The sequence below is a fragment of the Xenopus tropicalis genome, chromosome 5 (genome assembly GCF_000004195.4).
Source record: "Xenopus tropicalis strain Nigerian chromosome 5, UCB_Xtro_10.0, whole genome shotgun sequence".
Taxonomy (NCBI): Eukaryota; Metazoa; Chordata; class Amphibia; order Anura; family Pipidae; genus Xenopus; species Xenopus tropicalis.
The window spans coordinates 99,866,950-99,886,334 of NC_030681.2; the positions used below are offsets into that span (position 1 = coordinate 99,866,950).

At 41.8% G+C, this 19,385-nt stretch overlaps 1 protein-coding gene across 1 annotated transcript in view; it reads left to right on the plus strand.

Annotated features, from left to right (window-relative positions):
* The first annotated feature begins 8,763 nt into the window (after positions 1-8,763).
* ece2 (endothelin converting enzyme 2) overlaps positions 8,764-19,385 on the plus strand; it is a 29,684-nt gene continuing 19,062 nt past the window's right edge. The window contains exons 1-4 of the mRNA XM_002935143.5: positions 8,764-9,054; positions 10,608-10,694; positions 14,401-14,545; positions 17,139-17,354. Coding sequence (XP_002935189.1) covers positions 9,022-9,054; positions 10,608-10,694; positions 14,401-14,545; positions 17,139-17,354 — 481 coding nt within the window. The 5' untranslated portion in view covers positions 8,764-9,021. The remainder of the gene's footprint in view (positions 9,055-10,607; positions 10,695-14,400; positions 14,546-17,138; positions 17,355-19,385) is intronic.

Here is a 19,385-nt window from a genome sequence, read left to right on the forward strand (position 1 = left end):
TGGTGACAGGGGTTGGGTGTAGTCACAAAATTGGCGTGGTCAAAACTTTTTTGACGCGTACGCGCTGCATTTCGTATTGTCCCTCTGCATTTTTCAAATGTTGGGAGGTATGTACATGGGGTGTCTTGGGTTCCATTATCCTTTGCTTTGCATATAATGTGCTTAGGGTGCCAGTCCCCACTGCCTTTTTTGTGTATAATTTTTGTGGGGTATCACTGCCCACTGTATATAGTTTACTTGGATACCTGCTGCATCTCACTATGTAATGTGCTTATGTGCCAGTACCCACTACATGTCACTGTATATAATATGCTTATGTGCCAGTACCCACTACATGTCACTGTATATAATATGCTTATGTGCCAGTACCCATTACATGTCACTGTATGTAATGTGCTTATGTTCCAGTATCCACTACATGTCACTGTATGTAATGTGCTTATGTGCCACTACCCACTACATGTCACTGTATGTAATGTGCTTATGTTCCAGTACCCACTACATGTCACTGTATGTAATGTGCTTATGTGCCAGTACCCACTACATGTCACTGTATGTCAGTGATCCCCAACCAGTGGCTCGGGGGCAACATGTTGCTCACCAACCCCTTGGATGTTGCTCTCAGTGTCCCCAAACCAGGGAGTTATTTTTGAATTCCTGACTTGGGGGCATGTTTTGGTTGAATAAAAACAAGATTTACTCCCAAATAAGCTGATAGTGTAAGCTGATAGTGTGCATAGAGGCTGCCTAATAGCCAATCTTAAGGTCCCCATACACGGGCCGACTATAGCTGCCGATATCGGTCCCTTGGACCGATTCGGCAGCTAATTGGCCCGTGTATGGGGAGAGCAGAGCGGCCTGGCCGACCGATATCTGGCCTGAAATTGGCCAGATCTCGATCGGCCAGGTTAGAAAATTGATGCGGTCCCCGATCCGACTGCCCCATTGCCGCCCACATAATCCGATCGTTTGGCCCCAGGGCCAAACGATCGGATTATTTTTTTTTTTACCTAAATGCTCCCCGATATCACCCACCCGTAGGTGGGGATATCGGGGGAAGATCCGCTCGCTTGGCAACATCGCCAAGCGAGCGGATCTGCTCGTGTACGGCCACCTTTAGCCCTTATTTGGCTCCTCCATGAACTTTTATGCTGCTTGTGTTGCTCTCCAAATCTTTTTACATCTGACAGTGGCTCACGAGTAAGAAAGGTTGGGGATCCCTGCTGTATGTAATGTGCTTATGTTCCAGTACCCACTACATATCACTGTATAAAATGTGCTTATGTGCCAGTACCCACTACATGGCACTGTATAAAATGTGCTTATGTGCCAGTACCCACTACATGTCACTGTATGTAATGTGCTTATATGCCAGTACCCACTGTATGTCAGTGATCCCCAACCAGTGGCTCGGGGGCAACATGTTGCTCACCAACCCCTTGGATGTTGCTCTCAGTGTCCCCAAACCAGGGAGTTATTTTTGAATTCCTGACTTGGGGGCATGTTTTGGTTGAATAAAAACAAGATTTACTCCCAAATAAGCTGATAGTGTAAGCTGATAGTGTGCATAGAGGCTGCCTAATAGCCAATCTTAAGGTCCCCATACACGGGCCGACTATAGCTGCCGATATCGGTCCCTTGGACCGATTCGGCAGCTAATTGGCCCGTGTATGGGGAGAGCAGAGCGGCCTGGCCGACCGATATCTGGCCTGAAATTGGCCAGATCTCGATCGGCCAGGTTAGAAAATTGATGCGGTCCCCGATCCGACTGCCCCATTGCCGCCCACATAATCCGATCGTTTGGCCCCAGGGCCAAACGATCGGATTATTTTTTTTTTTACCTAAATGCTCCCCGATATCGCCCAACCGTAGGTGGGGATATCGGGGGAAGATCCGCTCGCTTGGCAACATCGCCAAGCGAGCGGATCTGCTCGTGTACGGCCACCTTTAGCCCTTATTTGGCTCCTCCATGAACTTTTATGCTGCTTGTGTTGCTCTCCAAATCTTTTTACATCTGACAGTGGCTCACGAGTAAGAAAGGTTGGGGATCCCTGCTGTATGTAATGTGCTTATGTTCCAGTACCCACTACATATCACTGTATAAAATGTGCTTATGTGCCAGTACCCACTACATGGCACTGTATAAAATGTGCTTATGTGCCAGTACCCACTACATGTCACTGTATGTAATGTGCTTATGTGCCAGTACCCACTACATGTCACTGTATGTCAGTGATCCCCAACCAGTGGCTCGGGGGCAACATGTTGCTCACCAACCCCTTGGATGTTGCTCTCAGTGTCCCCAAACCAGGGAGTTATTTTTGAATTCCTGACTTGGGGGCATGTTTTGGTTGAATAAAAACAAGATTTACTCCCAAATAAGCTGATAGTGTAAGCTGATAGTGTGCATAGAGGCTGCCTAATAGCCAATCTTAAGGTCCCCATACACGGGCCGACTATAGCTGCCGATATCGGTCCCTTGGACCGATTCGGCAGCTAATTGGCCCGTGTATGGGGAGAGCAGAGCGGCCTGGCCGACCGATATCTGGCCTGAAATTGGCCAGATCTCGATCGGCCAGGTTAGAAAATTGATGCGGTCCCCGATCCGACTGCCCCATTGCCGCCCACATAATCCGATCGTTTGGCCCCAGGGCCAAACGATCGGATTATTTTTTTTTTTACCTAAATGCTCCCCGATATCGCCCAACCGTAGGTGGGGATATCGGGGGAAGATCCGCTCGCTTGGCAACATCGCCAAGCGAGCGGATCTGCTCGTGTACGGCCACCTTTAGCCCTTATTTGGCTCCTCCATGAACTTTTATGCTGCTTGTGTTGCTCTCCAAATCTTTTTACATCTGACAGTGGCTCACGAGTAAGAAAGGTTGGGGATCCCTGCTGTATGTAATGTGCTTATGTTCCAGTACCCACTACATATCACTGTATAAAATGTGCTTATGTGCCAGTACCCACTACATGGCACTGTATAAAATGTGCTTATGTGCCAGTACCCACTACATGTCACTGTATGTAATGTGCTTATGTGCCAGTACCCACTACATGTCACTGTATGTCAGTGATCCCCAACCAGTGGCTCGGGGGCAACATGTTGCTCACCAACCCCTTGGATGTTGCTCTCAGTGTCCCCAAACCAGGGAGTTATTTTTGAATTCCTGACTTGGGGGCATGTTTTGGTTGAATAAAAACAAGATTTACTCCCAAATAAGCTGATAGTGTAAGCTGATAGTGTGCATAGAGGCTGCCTAATAGCCAATCTTAAGGTCCCCATACACGGGCCGACTATAGCTGCCGATATCGGTCCCTTGGACCGATTCGGCAGCTAATTGGCCCGTGTATGGGGAGAGCAGAGCGGCCTGGCCGACCGATATCTGGCCTGAAATTGGCCAGATCTCGATCGGCCAGGTTAGAAAATTGATGCGGTCCCCGATCCGACTGCCCCATTGCCGCCCACATAATCCGATCGTTTGGCCCCAGGGCCAAACGATCGGATTATTTTTTTTTTTACCTAAATGCTCCCCGATATCGCCCACCCGTAGGTGGGGATATCGGGGGAAGATCCGCTCGCTTGGCAACATCGCCAAGCGAGCGGATCTGCTCGTGTACGGCCACCTTTAGCCCTTATTTGGCTCCTCCATGAACTTTTATGCTGCTTGTGTTGCTCTCCAAATCTTTTTACATCTGACAGTGGCTCACGAGTAAGAAAGGTTGGGGATCCCTGCTGTATGTAATGTGCTTATGTTCCAGTACCCACTACATATCACTGTATAAAATGTGCTTATGTGCCAGTACCCACTACATGGCACTGTATAAAATGTGCTTATGTGCCAGTACCCACTACATGGCACTGTATATAATGTGCTTATGTGCCAGTACCCACTACATGGCACTGTATATAATGTGCTTATGCGCCAGTACCCACTACATGGCACTGAATAAAATGTGCTTATGCGCCAGTACCCACTACATGTCACTGTAAATAATGTGCTTATGTGCCAGTACCAACTACATGGCACTGTATGTAATGTGCTTATATGCCAGTACCCACTACATGTCACTGTATTTAATGTGCTCATGTGCCAGTACCCACTACATGGCACTGTATATAATGTGCTTATGTGCCAGTACCCACTACATGGCACTGTATATAATGTGCTTATGTGCCAGTACCCACTACATGGCACTGTATATAATGTGCTTATGCGCCAGTACTCACTACATGGCACTGTTTAAAATGTGCTTGTGCGCCAGTACCCACTACATGTCACTGTATATAATGTGCTTATGTGCCAGTACCAACTACATCTCACTGTATATAATGTGCTTATGTGCCAGTACCCACTACATGTCACTGTATGTAATGTGCTTATATGCCAGTACCCACTACATGGCACTGTATAAAATGTGCTTATGTGCCAGTACCCACTACATGTCACTGTAAATAATGTGCTTATGTGCCAGTACCAACTACATGGCACTGTATGTAATGTGCTTATATGCCAGTACCCACTACATGTCACTGTATTTAATGTGCTCATGTGCCAGTACCCACTACATGGCACTGTATATAATGTGCTCATGTGCCAGTACCCACTACATGGCACTGTATATAATGTGCTTATGTGCCAGTACCCACTACATGGCACTGTATATATTGTGCTTATGTGCCAGTACCCACTACATGGCACTGTATATAATGTGCTTATGTGCCAGTACCATATACATGTCACTGTATTTAATGTGCTTATGTGCCAGTACCCACTACTTGCCTCTGTATATAGTGTGAATAGCGTGCCCACATTATATACAGGGACAAGTAGTGGGTACTGGCACCCCTGTATATAATGCGAATATTGTAAGGTGGTTTGCAGGGCCCCTAAGTATGTGTATGGCCTGGGGGTGGTGTTAGGGCCCCTAGTTATTTGTCTTAGGGGTATATTTATCATGCTGTGTAAAAAGTGGAGTAAAACATCACCGGTGATGTTGTTTATCAGATGCTTTGATTTTCTAACTGTTGAAATTTAATTGCTGATTGGTTGCCCTGAGCAACTTTACCGGTAATGCTTCACTCCACTTTTTACACAGCATGATAAAAATACCCCTAACTGTGGTGAGGTAAAGCAGTGTGCGGGGGCCTCTAAGCATGCCTTTAAATTTTGAATACGACATTTCCTGTTATGTTTAATTACTCTGTAATGTGCCTAATGGTGGATACTATTCTCCTTTTCCCTGAAAAATGTTTAAATATCTTTAATGTGCCTAATGGTGGATACCATTCTCCTTTTCTCTGAAAGGTTTCTTGTAATCCTACATTTTTACTTTAATTTAGCTGCTTTGAAACTTTTTCTTGGTGATCCGGAGTGCCTGCCTGCATTTCCAAAGTTCATGCCTGTGGCCCTGGATGGAGGGTAGTTATAAGGGCCCTTGTACAGCTTAAAGACTAAAATAGGATTTGGCTGTATGGGTGGTGGTTAAAGCAGTAATATTTGTATGAACAATTTTTTTTTGGTGTATTGTGCGGGGCCGCTGGGTATGCCTTGAGGCAGTGTATAGGGTCCCTATGTAAATATCTGACTGGGAGGGGAGTATGTATGTATGTATGTATAACTTTATAAAGCGCTACTTATGTATGCAGCGCTGTACAGTAGAATACATTAATATAAACAGGGGTATTAAAATAGATAAATACAAAGTATTACAATAAGCACAAATAAATACAAGATACAGTTGCAGTAAGTTAAGAGTCAAAGACACAAAAGGATGGAGGTCCCTGCCCCGGAGAGCTTACAATCTATATGGGAGGGTAACTTACAGACACAAATAGGCAAATATAAGTGCTGTAGGTCACAGTGGGTGACATTACAATATAAGTGCTAGTTCCCTGGTCAGGTAAGCAGTGTGTAGGGCTCCTACGTATGTGTATGACATACTGGGACGTGTGTGTGGACCCAAAGGATATTCCTGACTGGGGAGGTGGCTGCAAAGGGTCTTGGTGCAGTGTATGGTGCCCCTTGATATGTCTGTGGCCTTGGTCTTGACTGGGCAAAAGCAGTGTGTATGGGTCTGAATGTGGGGATTGGGGCAGTGAATAAAGTCCCTTGTGTGTATGGTCCCAAGGTACTGTATATGCCTGACTGTGGGGAGGTGATCAGACAATTTGTATAGGTTTATTGCTGCAGGTGCATTTGGCGCAGTATGTGGGGTCCCTTGGTATGTGTGGGGTGCCTAGATACATGCCTGACTGTGGGAAAGTGCATGGTGCCCCAATGGATGTTGAAATGTTGGTCCAGTTTGTTTGGGGTTCTTAGACTGTACGTGGTTATATGTATAGCAGTATTAACCCTTAAAGGCATCTAAATCTTAAATAATATCACACATGGTTAGTGCTGAGGTTGGTAAGTCAAAACGTTCAAGTTAGCTGGGACAGCTAAGGCTTTTATTAGGTACAAGGTCAATGAAGCATGCAAAACACTATTAGACAAGCTAAAATAAAGAATAACAATGGAAATGTACCAAAGAGTAAAATGAATCCAATAGTATTTTTTAAGTAAACAGTAACAAAATAATGCAAGAAAGGTTGGAACCTTATTATCAGGGGGTGGTCAACTGGTTGATGAGAGCAGGGGAAAAGTGCAGTTTTTGAACTGTTATTTTTCATCTGTCTACACAACTAAGGAACCAGCTAATAGAGGCTTCCTTTTAGAGGTAATTCTAATAATATAACTATTGATGGATGGGTCACTCAGGAGGAAATTCAAGAGACTAGAAAGTGTCAGAGTAAACAAAGGTCCAGGACCAGATGGTATTCATCCCAGGGTAGAGCTGTCAACATTTAATAGTCTTTGATAGGGGGAAATGCAGCACGTGTTGCTGCTAACATTTTCCTGCTTGGAAGTAATGTTAACAAAAGTGATGTCTCGCGCCTGTGCAATCACTCCCAAAGCCACAGATTCAGCATTGCGTATGCCCACATTGCTCCTCTGAAAGGTTTTGTGCGTGCCTACATTGGATTTTTCCCGCAGATAGAAAATGGGGGAATGCTCAATAGTGATGGAAGACCAGGGGAGGGAGCCCAAAAATCGTGTAACTTATAGTAAAATAGGGAGAGTTGGCAGGTCTGCCAGGGTACTAAAAGAGCTTACCTTTGTGATTTCAAAACCCCTGACAAAACATTCTTTAAGGAGCAGATTTATCAAAATGTGAGATTAGTGGGTGAATTTTTCTGTGGTCAACTCTAATCTCACATTTTAATAATTCTGCCCCAAAATGTATAATAAAGGGGAATCAAAATTAAATGGAAGGTGCTTTAAGGTACCCTTGAACAAAACAACTTGTATATTGCATGTATTCTATAATAAATAAAAGGACTGCCAAATGTGACATGCTACACCTCTATATGGATCGCTGAAATTATGTTACCCATCCTTTATATCACACCATTCACAGAACCATCTGCATACATTCACTCCATGGGCTTTCTGCCAGACAATCTATCCTTAATAATCTAGGTGAGCCTGGGATCATTTATTCACATCGTCTGGGCCCCACAATAGCCATGTTTTGGGCATGGGTTGTGGACATAGTGGAACAGAATTTGAAGTTGCAGAAAAGGTGGTTACTTATTACTCACCAAATACAACAGAAGCAAAAGCTGTTGCAAAAAACAAAGTGCTTTATTCCTAGCTGCTTACAGTGATCAACGGAATACCTTTTTGTTAATGCTCATAAATTGCCACTTTGTAATTAAAAGTCATATATATATATATATATATATATATATATATATATATATATATATATATATATATATATATACACTTTAGCAATGCGCATGTTGACAAATTCAAACCACACCCAACAAAAAACCAATTGGACTTGGCATGCTGTCCTATACACCCGTGCCCACTGTGTCTCTCTTTAACATCACTGGAGGGGGAGGAATTGACTGGCCAGCACAAAGCCCTGACCTCAACCCAGCTGCAAACCTGTGAGATGATTTGGCAACATCAGTGCAAAATCTAACTGCAATATGGCCAAAAGTATGTGGATGCCTGTAAGTCCAACATCTCATTTTAAACCAAAGGTATTAATATAAAATTATCCCTCTGCAGCTTAAACAGTTTTTACCATCTACTCTTATTATCTACTCTTCTAGAAAGCCTTTCCATTAGATGATGAAACATTGTTGATGTTTAAGAGGTTTGGCACTATTGGGTGATCTTAAAAGGTATGCCAAATTCACAGAATATTGGCAAGCTGGATCTAAAACACTCAAATGGAAGATAATCAGATCATTTTAGCTGTGTAATAAACAATACATACATACTGTGGCTGTTCCTTACTAACACATAACCACAATGGCTCAGTATGTTAGCAACTCTAGGACAGAGTCACAAACCAGAGACTGACCCAACACACTGAATACAGGTGAAAAATATGAATGTATTTTGATGTTGTATAACTACTGAAATCCCAATCACTACATGGTTAGTACTGCTTGCTAATATTGTTAGCATTATTACCATGCTCTGTATAAACATTAACCTGCTGGCTGTGGGAACGTAGCCCAACCTGCTGGATATGAGTAGTTAACCCTAAGCCAATGAATCTCTCTGCATTTTAACCCCTTTCCCCTATCAGGCTTCCTTCGCCTTTACCATCATTTCTTCCCCTGTGCGTATTTATCCACGCTGCTAGTCTCCCTCCCTCAACATCTGATGCTCCCCTGTCCTTCCTGTTAAAGGATACAATAGGGTTTTGTCATGGTAACCAGCGCGTTTCGAGCTAGAAGCCCCAGCCTGGCTCCCCCTCCTTTGCCTTTCCCTCCCCCTCTCCCAGGCCTTATCTCCCTGCAATTTGCCAGGGCTGCCTAGGATCTCAGGGTTGAGTCGGGGATGGACAGCGGGCGCTTCGTCCCAGGGCTCCTGCGCATGGCTTGGGATCTTCTGGCTCTGCTCATGTAGATGCTGCTGTTGCTGCTGCTGCTGCTTCTTTATCCTCACCACGATGAACGTTGCGCTTCAGAACCTGAGCAACAGCGTGAGTGTCACCCACCGAGCCGTATATACATAGACATTATTTCAATTGAGTACACAACAAATCCTGACACACACCACAGTGTATGCACTAATAAACCGAGGGCGTGTCACGGTGGCAGTTTATACTCATATGTCAAATCTGTGGAGAATACCGATCAGTTTCCTTACTCTGAGCTAATACTTAGGATATTATTTACACTCGTATGCACACCGGTGGGGAGAGAGGCGAATTTAGTCAGATATTTAGTGCTACAGGAGCTGCATAACAAATAAATAGGCATACATATACACACTGCTAACACAGAGTCATGGGTAGGCAATACACTTGATTTGTTTGTATCTGTGTATTTGTATGCATTTGGTGGTGTATATATACACACACACATATAACATTATTATATATAAATCCACACATGAACTCTAAGCACCATCTGATATGCTTCTAAAATTGTGAGTCTGCAGGTTTCAGACCCTAATGACATTTTGAGGGTCTAATTTCTTTGGCTTCCAGTGTTCCTTCCAGTTGTTAATTCAACCTGTTACTCGCCAATAAACCATATTCATTGACACTGGAAATTAAAACAGGAAAGTGCATATTGCATATTAACATCTGAGAAGAATAAAACACCATTATCTGTAAAAAAAAAAAAGATTTTTTTCAAGTTGAACAGAGGTTTAAAAGTCACTTGACTTTAAGGTTTTGGATTTGGCTGAATCAGCTGAATCCTGGGTATACACTACTTACAACAGTGTTAATTATTTTTTTACATTCGTTTATCTGTAAATTGACTGTAATGTTTATATATCTGTATATATATACAGTGAATTTCATCCACTATATATCTGTATTTGCCACTGTATTTGCCACTGGTGAAATTTGCAATATGTTTTTATGGACTCAAGCAGTGCAACACTAACTGTTGTTAACCAATAAAGGGTGCTGTTATATTTGAAAGTCTTTATGGAATACAAATGTTGTCATGTAATATGGTATCTCCGATTTATTAATAGATAGAGAGGGAAAGCCCTGTATGCACAGTGAACAGTGTCATCACACTTAAATTCTTAACACTTAATGGAAACTGTTATCAAAGTAAACCATGAGTCTATAGCAAACAAAAACCATTAAAAAATAATCGTTTTAATGACTTATTTCAGTGTAAGATTGATTTAAACTTAAATTAAACAAAGTACGACTTTACATGAAGGTAAAGTTATGGTAGATAAATCACAATGACACCTGTAATTATACTCACTGGCACATACATTTACATTTACATTAAGTGCACATGATTTTCATTGATAAATATACACACATTTTATTTCAGTATCAGTGTCCCATTAGAGATCCTGAGAGCCCACCACCACAAACAGTAGAGGTAGTAAGTGATTTTTTATTGGCCTATGGTAAAAATAGGAAAGGTTTTATGGAAATGTTTCGGTTGGGCCCCACAGGAACATTTTTTAGTGTTTTGGCAGGCCAGTCTGACCCTGCCCAGTATCAAGAGCTTCCAGTCAGTGTCCACAGCTGCTTATTTACTGCTTTGCCCTCAGATGTCTGACTACAAACGTGCTACATTTCATGATGAGGATGTTCCAGAACCCACAGGAGAGGGAGCTACATCCCCTGACACTGTTGAGGTGAGATTTTTGTGTGAAAAAAAGCATGTCCTCTCAGTGCTATACGTTTACCAATATCTGTGTGTAATACCTGGATTTACTTTTTTTCTTAAGGTTTAGTGTAAAGTTGTTTTGTGCAGTATCAGTTGTCATTTGGATTAATCCACGTATGCCTCATCTTTGTCACAGCAGGGTGTACTTTTAGTGAAGTTAAGGCTGATGGCACATGTGGCTCTTTTTTAGCTGGGTGCATTTTGACCACCTTAAATGTGGCACACATATGAGCAATTCAAATATATCAAGTCATTTTTTCAAAAATCTTAAAGGGGTTGTTCACGTTTAAATGAACTTTTAGTATAATGTTCATGCTAATGAAAATTTGCAGTTGGATTTCAGTTTTTTGTAGGTTTTTAGTTATTTAGCTTTCGAGTTTGGAATTTCATCCACTATATGGTTGCCACTTTAGCAACCAGGCAGAGGCAGAGGTTTAAATGAGAGACTGGAATAAGAATAGGAGTGGGACTGAATAAAGAGATAAGTAATAAAAGGTAACAAAAATAATAAAAGTACTCTTATCACCCCATACACTCTCTTCTGGGCCTTGCGTGATTTCAAGTACATGTGCAAAGTCACAGCTCAAGCCGAAAAATTATACCCATGCGCAAATGTATCAATTGATGTCACGAAACACTTACTGCGCATGCGTGCCCAAAATTCACCAGAGGACATTGAGAGAAAAATCAGGAGAATTCTGCTGGTGGATGGGAAAATGGGGGAATCGTGAAGAAATAGGGTGGGTTGACAGCTCTGCACCTACCATATGAAGCACTTCACTATGCTCTTATACCCCACCCCCCTTTTTTTCTTTATTCTCTTCTTCCTAATAGATTGTAAGCTTCTTGGGGCAGGGACCTTATCCAAACTGCTTATTGAAAGCACTTAGCTCCTAAACATTGATTTATCTATTGTTACTATATAACGTAATATAACTATATCTCTGTTTGTATTCACACCTGGTAATGCACTGCATACAGTTGTGGAGCTATTATTATTATTATGATTAACATTTATTAATAAAGCTATATAAATAAATACATACATACATAATTGTAAGATCACAATAGTTTTTGCCTGCTGGGGTTAGTGACCCCATTTGAAAGCTGGAAGGATGTTGAAGTGGAAGGCAAAAAATTTAAAAACTATAAAAACGAAATAATTAATTGATAATAATGAATTGCAAAGCTGAAATGAATAGGATATGCTATAGCACACCAAAAGTTAACATAAAGGTGAACCCCCCTTTTAATGGAATGTACACTGAAGGGGGATCTAATGGAGCTGTTTGTGCAACCTACTGATCACCATCTTCTGGTAGAGAAAAATCTTATGGGCATCCCCCTTTTAAAGGAGGAGGTAATGCACTACACATAAGGGCTAATTTACGTCAGACTTTTATTTTAAGGTAAGAACACACTGCAGCAGTGCACTCCTGGTTGATGCAAGGACCGCAACCAATCAATCTATATTGACACATCCTCAGAGACTTTCCTCCCTGAAGTCTCTGAGGAAAAGTGCAGTTACACTCATTGCAACCATATGGTTGCGCTCGGTGGCAATCAGTCCTTCCTGCCATCCATTCTGAATTGGGCGGCACTTCGTCTGTTGACGCAGCGGAACCCTGAAGCTACCATCACCTCTGGACCAGGCAGTAGCTCCATGATTCCCTTCCCAGAATCGATAGACGCAGCACACTCGCACCTTAAGAATCAGGCACAGATGTAATTTGCATGACAAACACCAGAAATTATGCCAGAAGGACTTCTGTGCATTTGCATTGAATTTATGAGGCAGCGCACGTGCAAGTGTGTTCATTTTGGTGAATCAGATGCACTTACGGTAGGCACATGGAAATTGCTTCAAGAGAATTGCCCCTTTGTGACCACAATGACAGAATTCTGGGAAAACAATGCTGCATTGTGGGGAAAAAAATGACAATTTCTTACAAAATTGCAGTTTGCTCACTGCCCTTGCTGACATACATGAGCCCTATAATGTGCAGATGCAACAACTTTGATTAAAACTCTACATTAGACTTCAGAATATCAGACAGTGGTGCTTTACCCCCTGTCAGGGCCGCCATCAGGGGGGAGAGGGGGTACAATTGTGCCGGGGCCCATGAAATCCTCTTTTGTAAGGGGGCCCGGTTGCGTTGCAAAAGTTACAGAAGTTGCGTAAGTTATGCATAAAGTTACGCCAAAATGCAATTTGTGTAACTTTCGCAAGAACTGCTTGGAAAATAACATAACTTACCTAGAAATTTAGGTAACTTGCATATCAAGCAAAATATTACAGAGAAACTTTTCAGGGACAAACTCCACTGACCAATGATTAGAAAACTTAAGGTAAATTCCACTGCCCCCAATGAACTGACTGACTCATTAGCACATTAAAGGAGAAGGAAAGGCAAAGCCACTTGGGGGTGCCAAAATGTTAGGCACCCCCAAGTGACTTAAATCGCCTACCTTTTATCTCGGGCTGGTGCCCCTGTTGGGAGAGAACAGCACCAGCACCCGGGGCACCTGTAGCGCTTCCTCCTTCTGTCTTCGCTCGCGCGCATGCACAGTAGAGTGAAAAGCCGAACTTTAACAGAGAAGTCGGCTTTTCACTCTACTGCGCATGCGCCTGTCGTGTAGTCCTTGCAAAACGAAGAAGGAAGCGCTCCGCTACAGGTACCCTGGGCTGGTGCTGTTTTCTCCTAACAGGGGTACAAGGTAAGCAAATAAAGTCACTTGGGGGTGCCTAACATTTTGGCACCCCCAAGTGACTTAGCCTTTCCTTGTCCTTTAATTATTCATTTTAACTATTTATATGAACTGCTTATTATAGAGTAACACCAATTGTTTACATTGGAATCTACCTACTGAATTATATCAGCGTCTTTTACATGAACTTTGCAGCAGGGGAATTACTGGTTATTGGGCCCTACAGCAACATAATTGGGCCCCTACACTTACACAATTTACATAACTTATGCAAAGAAACTTTTGTAACTTTAACATAATTTCCGCTGACCTAATTAAAATACTGACTTATTAGCCCATTAATTATTTATACTATTTTTATGAACTGCTACTGACTAGTTATTGGGCCCCACAGCAACATGATTGGGCCCCTATGCTTATGCAATTTTCATAACTTATGCAAAAACTTACGTTACTTTCAAAGAAACTTATGGTACTTATGTATAAATTCCCTCCAATTAAAGTACTGACTTATTTTTATGAACAACTAGTTATTGGGCCCCACAGCTAGATAATTTTGGTACTGCGCACTTGTGTGTGGCCCCAAAATTTTTGATGGTGGCCCTACCCCCTTTAGGTGGGGGATAAACACTTAAAATCACAACACTTAAAAAATGTAAATAGGAATATATATTTTATAGTTACAGCAAGTTTACAGAATTACAGAAGAAAGAGTTTAACATCCTCTATGCCTTTTACTGAAAAGGATATCTGTATTGATCCCATTACACTGTGCAGAATGCCTTTAAATATAGCTTTTTTCCTAGGTGTTTTATATATTTTTATTATTTTTATGAGGCTTTTTTCAGTAACAGAAACACATCTGTATTGTATAGCCAAGCAATTCATCTTTGTTATTCACATGCCTTACGTGTAACTATTATCTTACCCTTTTATTTATAAATGCAGTATTTTTTTCCCTTTAGGTGGGTTTCCGGAAGGGAAGAGGGCATATCCTTGGTGCCTTGGGTGGAAGGTCTCAACCAGAGGTTCTCCTTGGGGCACTGAGTGCAGTTCTTGGGGTTCTGCTTCTGGGAAGTCTTATTGCTCTTGGGGTACAACAGATGACAGGTACTAAACAGTTTCTGTTTTTCAGTTATGTCTCTTATTTCAGCTTTGTCTCTAAGATCATCTACAATCTTTTCACCTTCACAGTTTTAGTCTTTTTTCCCCACTTTTTTGGGAGTGCTTTGCAAGCCCGAAATTAGTGTATTTTTTCTACCAATATATTATTAGCTGAAAATAATATATGCATGTGTATTGATTGCCCACTTTCCAAACTTTTTATTCTCTTTTTTTAAGGCGTTTTTGAATTTGGTTTTTGTAACAAAATACACATTTAGCAAAAATACACATTATCAACAGCAATGGTTTATTGCTAGTTATATATCACATTTACATATAGTAAAAGCAATCAGTTCCAAAATATTAACCACAGTCCTTAACAACAGTGGTACCATTCACAATTACTGGGAGGTGTTGGTGAAGTTTTCAACCACAGCCTAAAGTACTGATTTCCACCAGGGACTCCATGCCTTTTAAAATTTACATAGTTACATAGGGTTGAAAAAAGACCAGATTCCATCAAGTCCAACCTATCCAAGTAAACCCAACACACACAACCCACACTTACCAATCTATACTATCACATACATAAACTATATATACAAACATTAATACTAACTGTAGATATTAGTATAACAATGGCCTTGGATACTATGCTTGTTCAAGGCATTAAAAGAATCTGCCATTACAACATCACTGGGAAGGGCATTCCACAACCTCACTGCCCTCACTGTGAAAAACCACCTACGCTGCTTCAAATGGAAGCTCCGTTCCACTAATCTAATGGGGTGGCCTCTGGTGCATTGATTGTTTTTATGGGAAAAAAAGAACACCCGCTATCTACCTATAATCCCCTCTTATGTATTTGTAAAGAGTAATCATGTCTCCTCACAAGTGCCTCTTTTCCAGAGAAAACAACCCCAATCTCGACAGTCTAACCTCATAGCTTAAATCTTCCATCCCCTTTACCAGTTTATTTGCAGTCTCTGCACTCTCTCCAGCTCATTAATACCCTTCTTAAGGACTGGAGCCCAAGACTGCACTGTCCACATTGAACCTCATTTTCCAGTTTGCTGCGCAGTTTTCCAACCTTGCCAAATCGCTCTGCGAAGTGGCAGCATCCTGCATGAAACTTATAGTTTTGCACAATTTAGTGTTGTCAGCAAAAATAGAAACAGTACTCTCTATGCCCACCTCCAGGTCATTAATAAACAAGTTAAAAAGCAAAGGACCAAGGACTGACCCCTGCAGTACTCTTCTAACAACACTGGTCCAATTAGAAAATGTTCCATTTACCACCACTCTTTGTAATCTATCCTTCAGCCAGTTCTCTATCTAATTACAAATATTATGTTCTAGGTCAATATTCCTCAATTTGATCATTAACCTTCTGTGAGGTACTGTATCAAACACTTTAGCAAAGTCCAAGTAGATGACATCAACTGCCATCCCAGCATCAAAGTTGCCGCTCACATTCTCATAAAAGGCGACTAAATTAGTCTGGCAAGATCTGTTACGCATAAAACCATACTGCAATGTATTCAAGTACCCTGTCCTTTATTACCCCTTCGAAAAGCTTTCCTACTACTAACAGGCCTATAGTTTTCAAGCTGAGAACGGGATCCCTTTTTAAATAACGGCACCACATTAGCAATTCGCCAGTCTCTCAGCACTATGCCAAAGCTCAATGAATCCTCAAAAATTAAGCGAAGAGGCTTGGCAATCACAGCGCTATTTGCTTGAGATTACTCTAGCTTTGCCCTGTTCCCAAACTTTTACTACTTTCTTCATGATGCAGTCTGCAGCTACTGGATATTAGCCATCCCACCACCATTAAAGAAGTATATTCTTTGTTAGATAACAAAACAATGTTTTTTCTGATAAATCCACAAGAATCTACTGAAAGTAAATGAGTTGCATATTGATTTGACTGGAGAAGTACAAGAGCAGCAGTCTCCCCTAATCTACTAATAATACTGTTTCACTTGCCTTTCACTATGAGTGACAGCACAGCAATTCTGGGCTAGGGTACCTTAAGGGACATTATAATGGTTTATTATAATTAATTTTGACACATTTATACCAGCAATATATAGTTTGTGGCAAAAGCACTTGAAAAAAAAACTGGCTATCAGCAGACAAGTAAAGTATTGAATCTATTGTGCCATGTATAGTGAGCAGTGGTTAAGAAAATATTCTTTTAGGGCAGGGGCAAACAAAGAGGATCATCAGTTACACAGAGCAGATATTGGCAAGAAACACAAAAGTATGCATTCTTGTGGAAATATCCATGTCTCTTCACACAGGCAAATGCCATGCCTATGAATAAAGCTACAGAAGAAGTGCATAATAGCGGATATGCTTTCCTCCACCAGAGTGAAAAACACAGGTGGAGGAAAGCAGATGATACTCTTCATGTGCACCTGCCCTTATCTTTGCCCAGCCATAGCTTGGATGTAAGTGTAAAGGCTGAAAACATCTTTTGTTGCCTACAAATGATGCTCAGAGAAAATAGGATTGGATTGCTTGTGGTTTGTAGATGCATCTTTACTTTCTACTTCTGTCTTATCTCTCTGTCTTCTCTGTTTCTGTCTCTTAGATAGATCTCGCTCACTGTGTCTCTCTGAGGCCTGTGTTTCTGTGGCTGGCCGCATTTTGGATTCTCTAGATAGGGGAATAGATCCATGTCAGGATTTCTACCAGTATTCTTGTGGAGGTTGGATGAGAAGGAACCCATTGCCTGATGGCCGGTCAAGATGGAACACATTTAACAGCATCTGGGACCAGAACCAGGCAATTCTGAAACACATACTAGGTGAGAAAAATAGTAAATCCAATAATGCATCCAATTAAATAGGTAATGTTGGATCCAATTAAATAGCTGAATGACTATTGTGTGTTACATTATTACAACAGGTATAAATAAGTCAGATGCTTTAGTATGGGGCTGTACCCAAACATTCTTACATATTAAAGGAAAACTATACCCCAAACAATGTAAATATATTGAATAAACAAGCTGATATGTAAAATCCTGCTTCATTTAAATAAACCATTTTCATAAAAATATACTTTTTAGTAGTATGTGCTATTGGGCACTCCTATGCTTTTTTTAAGCATACCCCCCAACTGTCTCGCTTTCCGTGGGACTGTCCCGGTTTTTATAGCACATAGATTACAGAAATGCAAGACATTCATTGAACTATCCGGGACAGCGGGATGCGCTGGCTGGAGCCGGGTGCTCCTGCTCCTTGTGCGTCTCTGCTCCTTATGCGGCTCCTTATGCAGCGGCAACAGGCCCTTTTATAAGGTTGCACCCTGTGTGTTTTGACATCACACGTACGCACGGGGCGCAACCTTATAAAAGGGCCTTTCACTGCCGCACAAGGAGCCGCATAAGGAGCAGAGCCACAGAAGAAGAAGGAGCACTGTGTGTGAAGGGGGCACTGTGTATGGGGGGTACTGTCTATGGGGGCAATTGGGGGCACTTTCTATGGGGGCATTGTGTATGGCGGGTACTTTCTATGGGGGCTACTGTCTATGGGGCAATTGGGGGCACTGTCTATGGGGCAATTGGGGGCACTTTCTAATTGCTCCACAAGCCAAGGCACACATACATGCTAGGCCCCATCAGTCAATTAATGGACAGAGTTCTGTTTTTTGCTTCTACACTTCTTACAAGCAGAGCTGCATTATTTTCTGTCAAGTGGTCTCTGAGGAAGCACACAGCCCATCACTAAATGGTGGCTCAAGGGAAAGGATGTAAAAGGGCAATATTTACTGATATATATATATGCCAGTTTGGTGAGATTCTTTTAAAGGCCACTTAATGTGATATAAACTCTGTTGGTTAAGTATTCATTCTGGGGGTATAGTTTTCCTTTAAGATGCTTCCACTCCACTCAGACCTCTTACAGATCACTTAAGATCAGGGCTAGGGGTAGGCAGAAGAAGCACATGCATAGGTATGTTCCTTTGCCTACCTCAAGTTTGTTTTGGGCCCTGGGGGGAAAACATGGTGCTTTAAAAGGCACTCCGCAGTAAGAGAAAAGAATGCTGGCACAAAGGTAAATGAACGTGAGGCTGGGGTGAGGGTCTTACACTACCTTATACTCGTAGTCTGGAGGAGGTTGGGTGCCAATTGAGGGTAACTTGCCTTAGGCACTACCAAAAGTTGGCAAGGCATTGCTTAAGATATTGCTTGCTACCACAAAGGCAAATATAACAAGGCCTTAGATATCACCCTATGAACTTCAAAAATTGTTAAAAAAAATTCTGCTGCATAAGACATGAAGGCTGATTCACTAAAGTGCATTTTAACGTGCGCTATTTATAGCGTGCGTTAAAAATTTTATCGCGTCTAAACGATTCACTATAAGCACACTTGCGCTAATTTACGCGCGATACTGCATGCGATATTTTAGTTGTGAAAAGTATATGCGCGTTAAGTAACGCACGCACAGCGCGGTATTTTTCGCGTGCGCGCTAATTATCGCAAGTGCGATAGCTTTCGCATGCGCGCTAATTGACGCGACATTACGCACGCGGCTGCATAAAATTGGCGACATTTTGCGCATTTGCCCTGGGAGAGCACAGAAGTGCTAGAGAGTTGCTGTATAAATGTTTATTTGCAAAAAAAAAAAAAAAAACAATAAAAATATAAGTAACAAAAAAAAAGAAGTGCTAGAGATAATAAAATGGGGGGGGAGGGGCATTTAAGAATATTAAGCCAAATACTTAGGGGTCCATTTACTAAAGTGGCTTAAATTAAGTGGGAGATTTTAGACACAGAATAAATGGCAAATATGTTATGGGCACTTTATTAAACGGGGACAAATATAATATT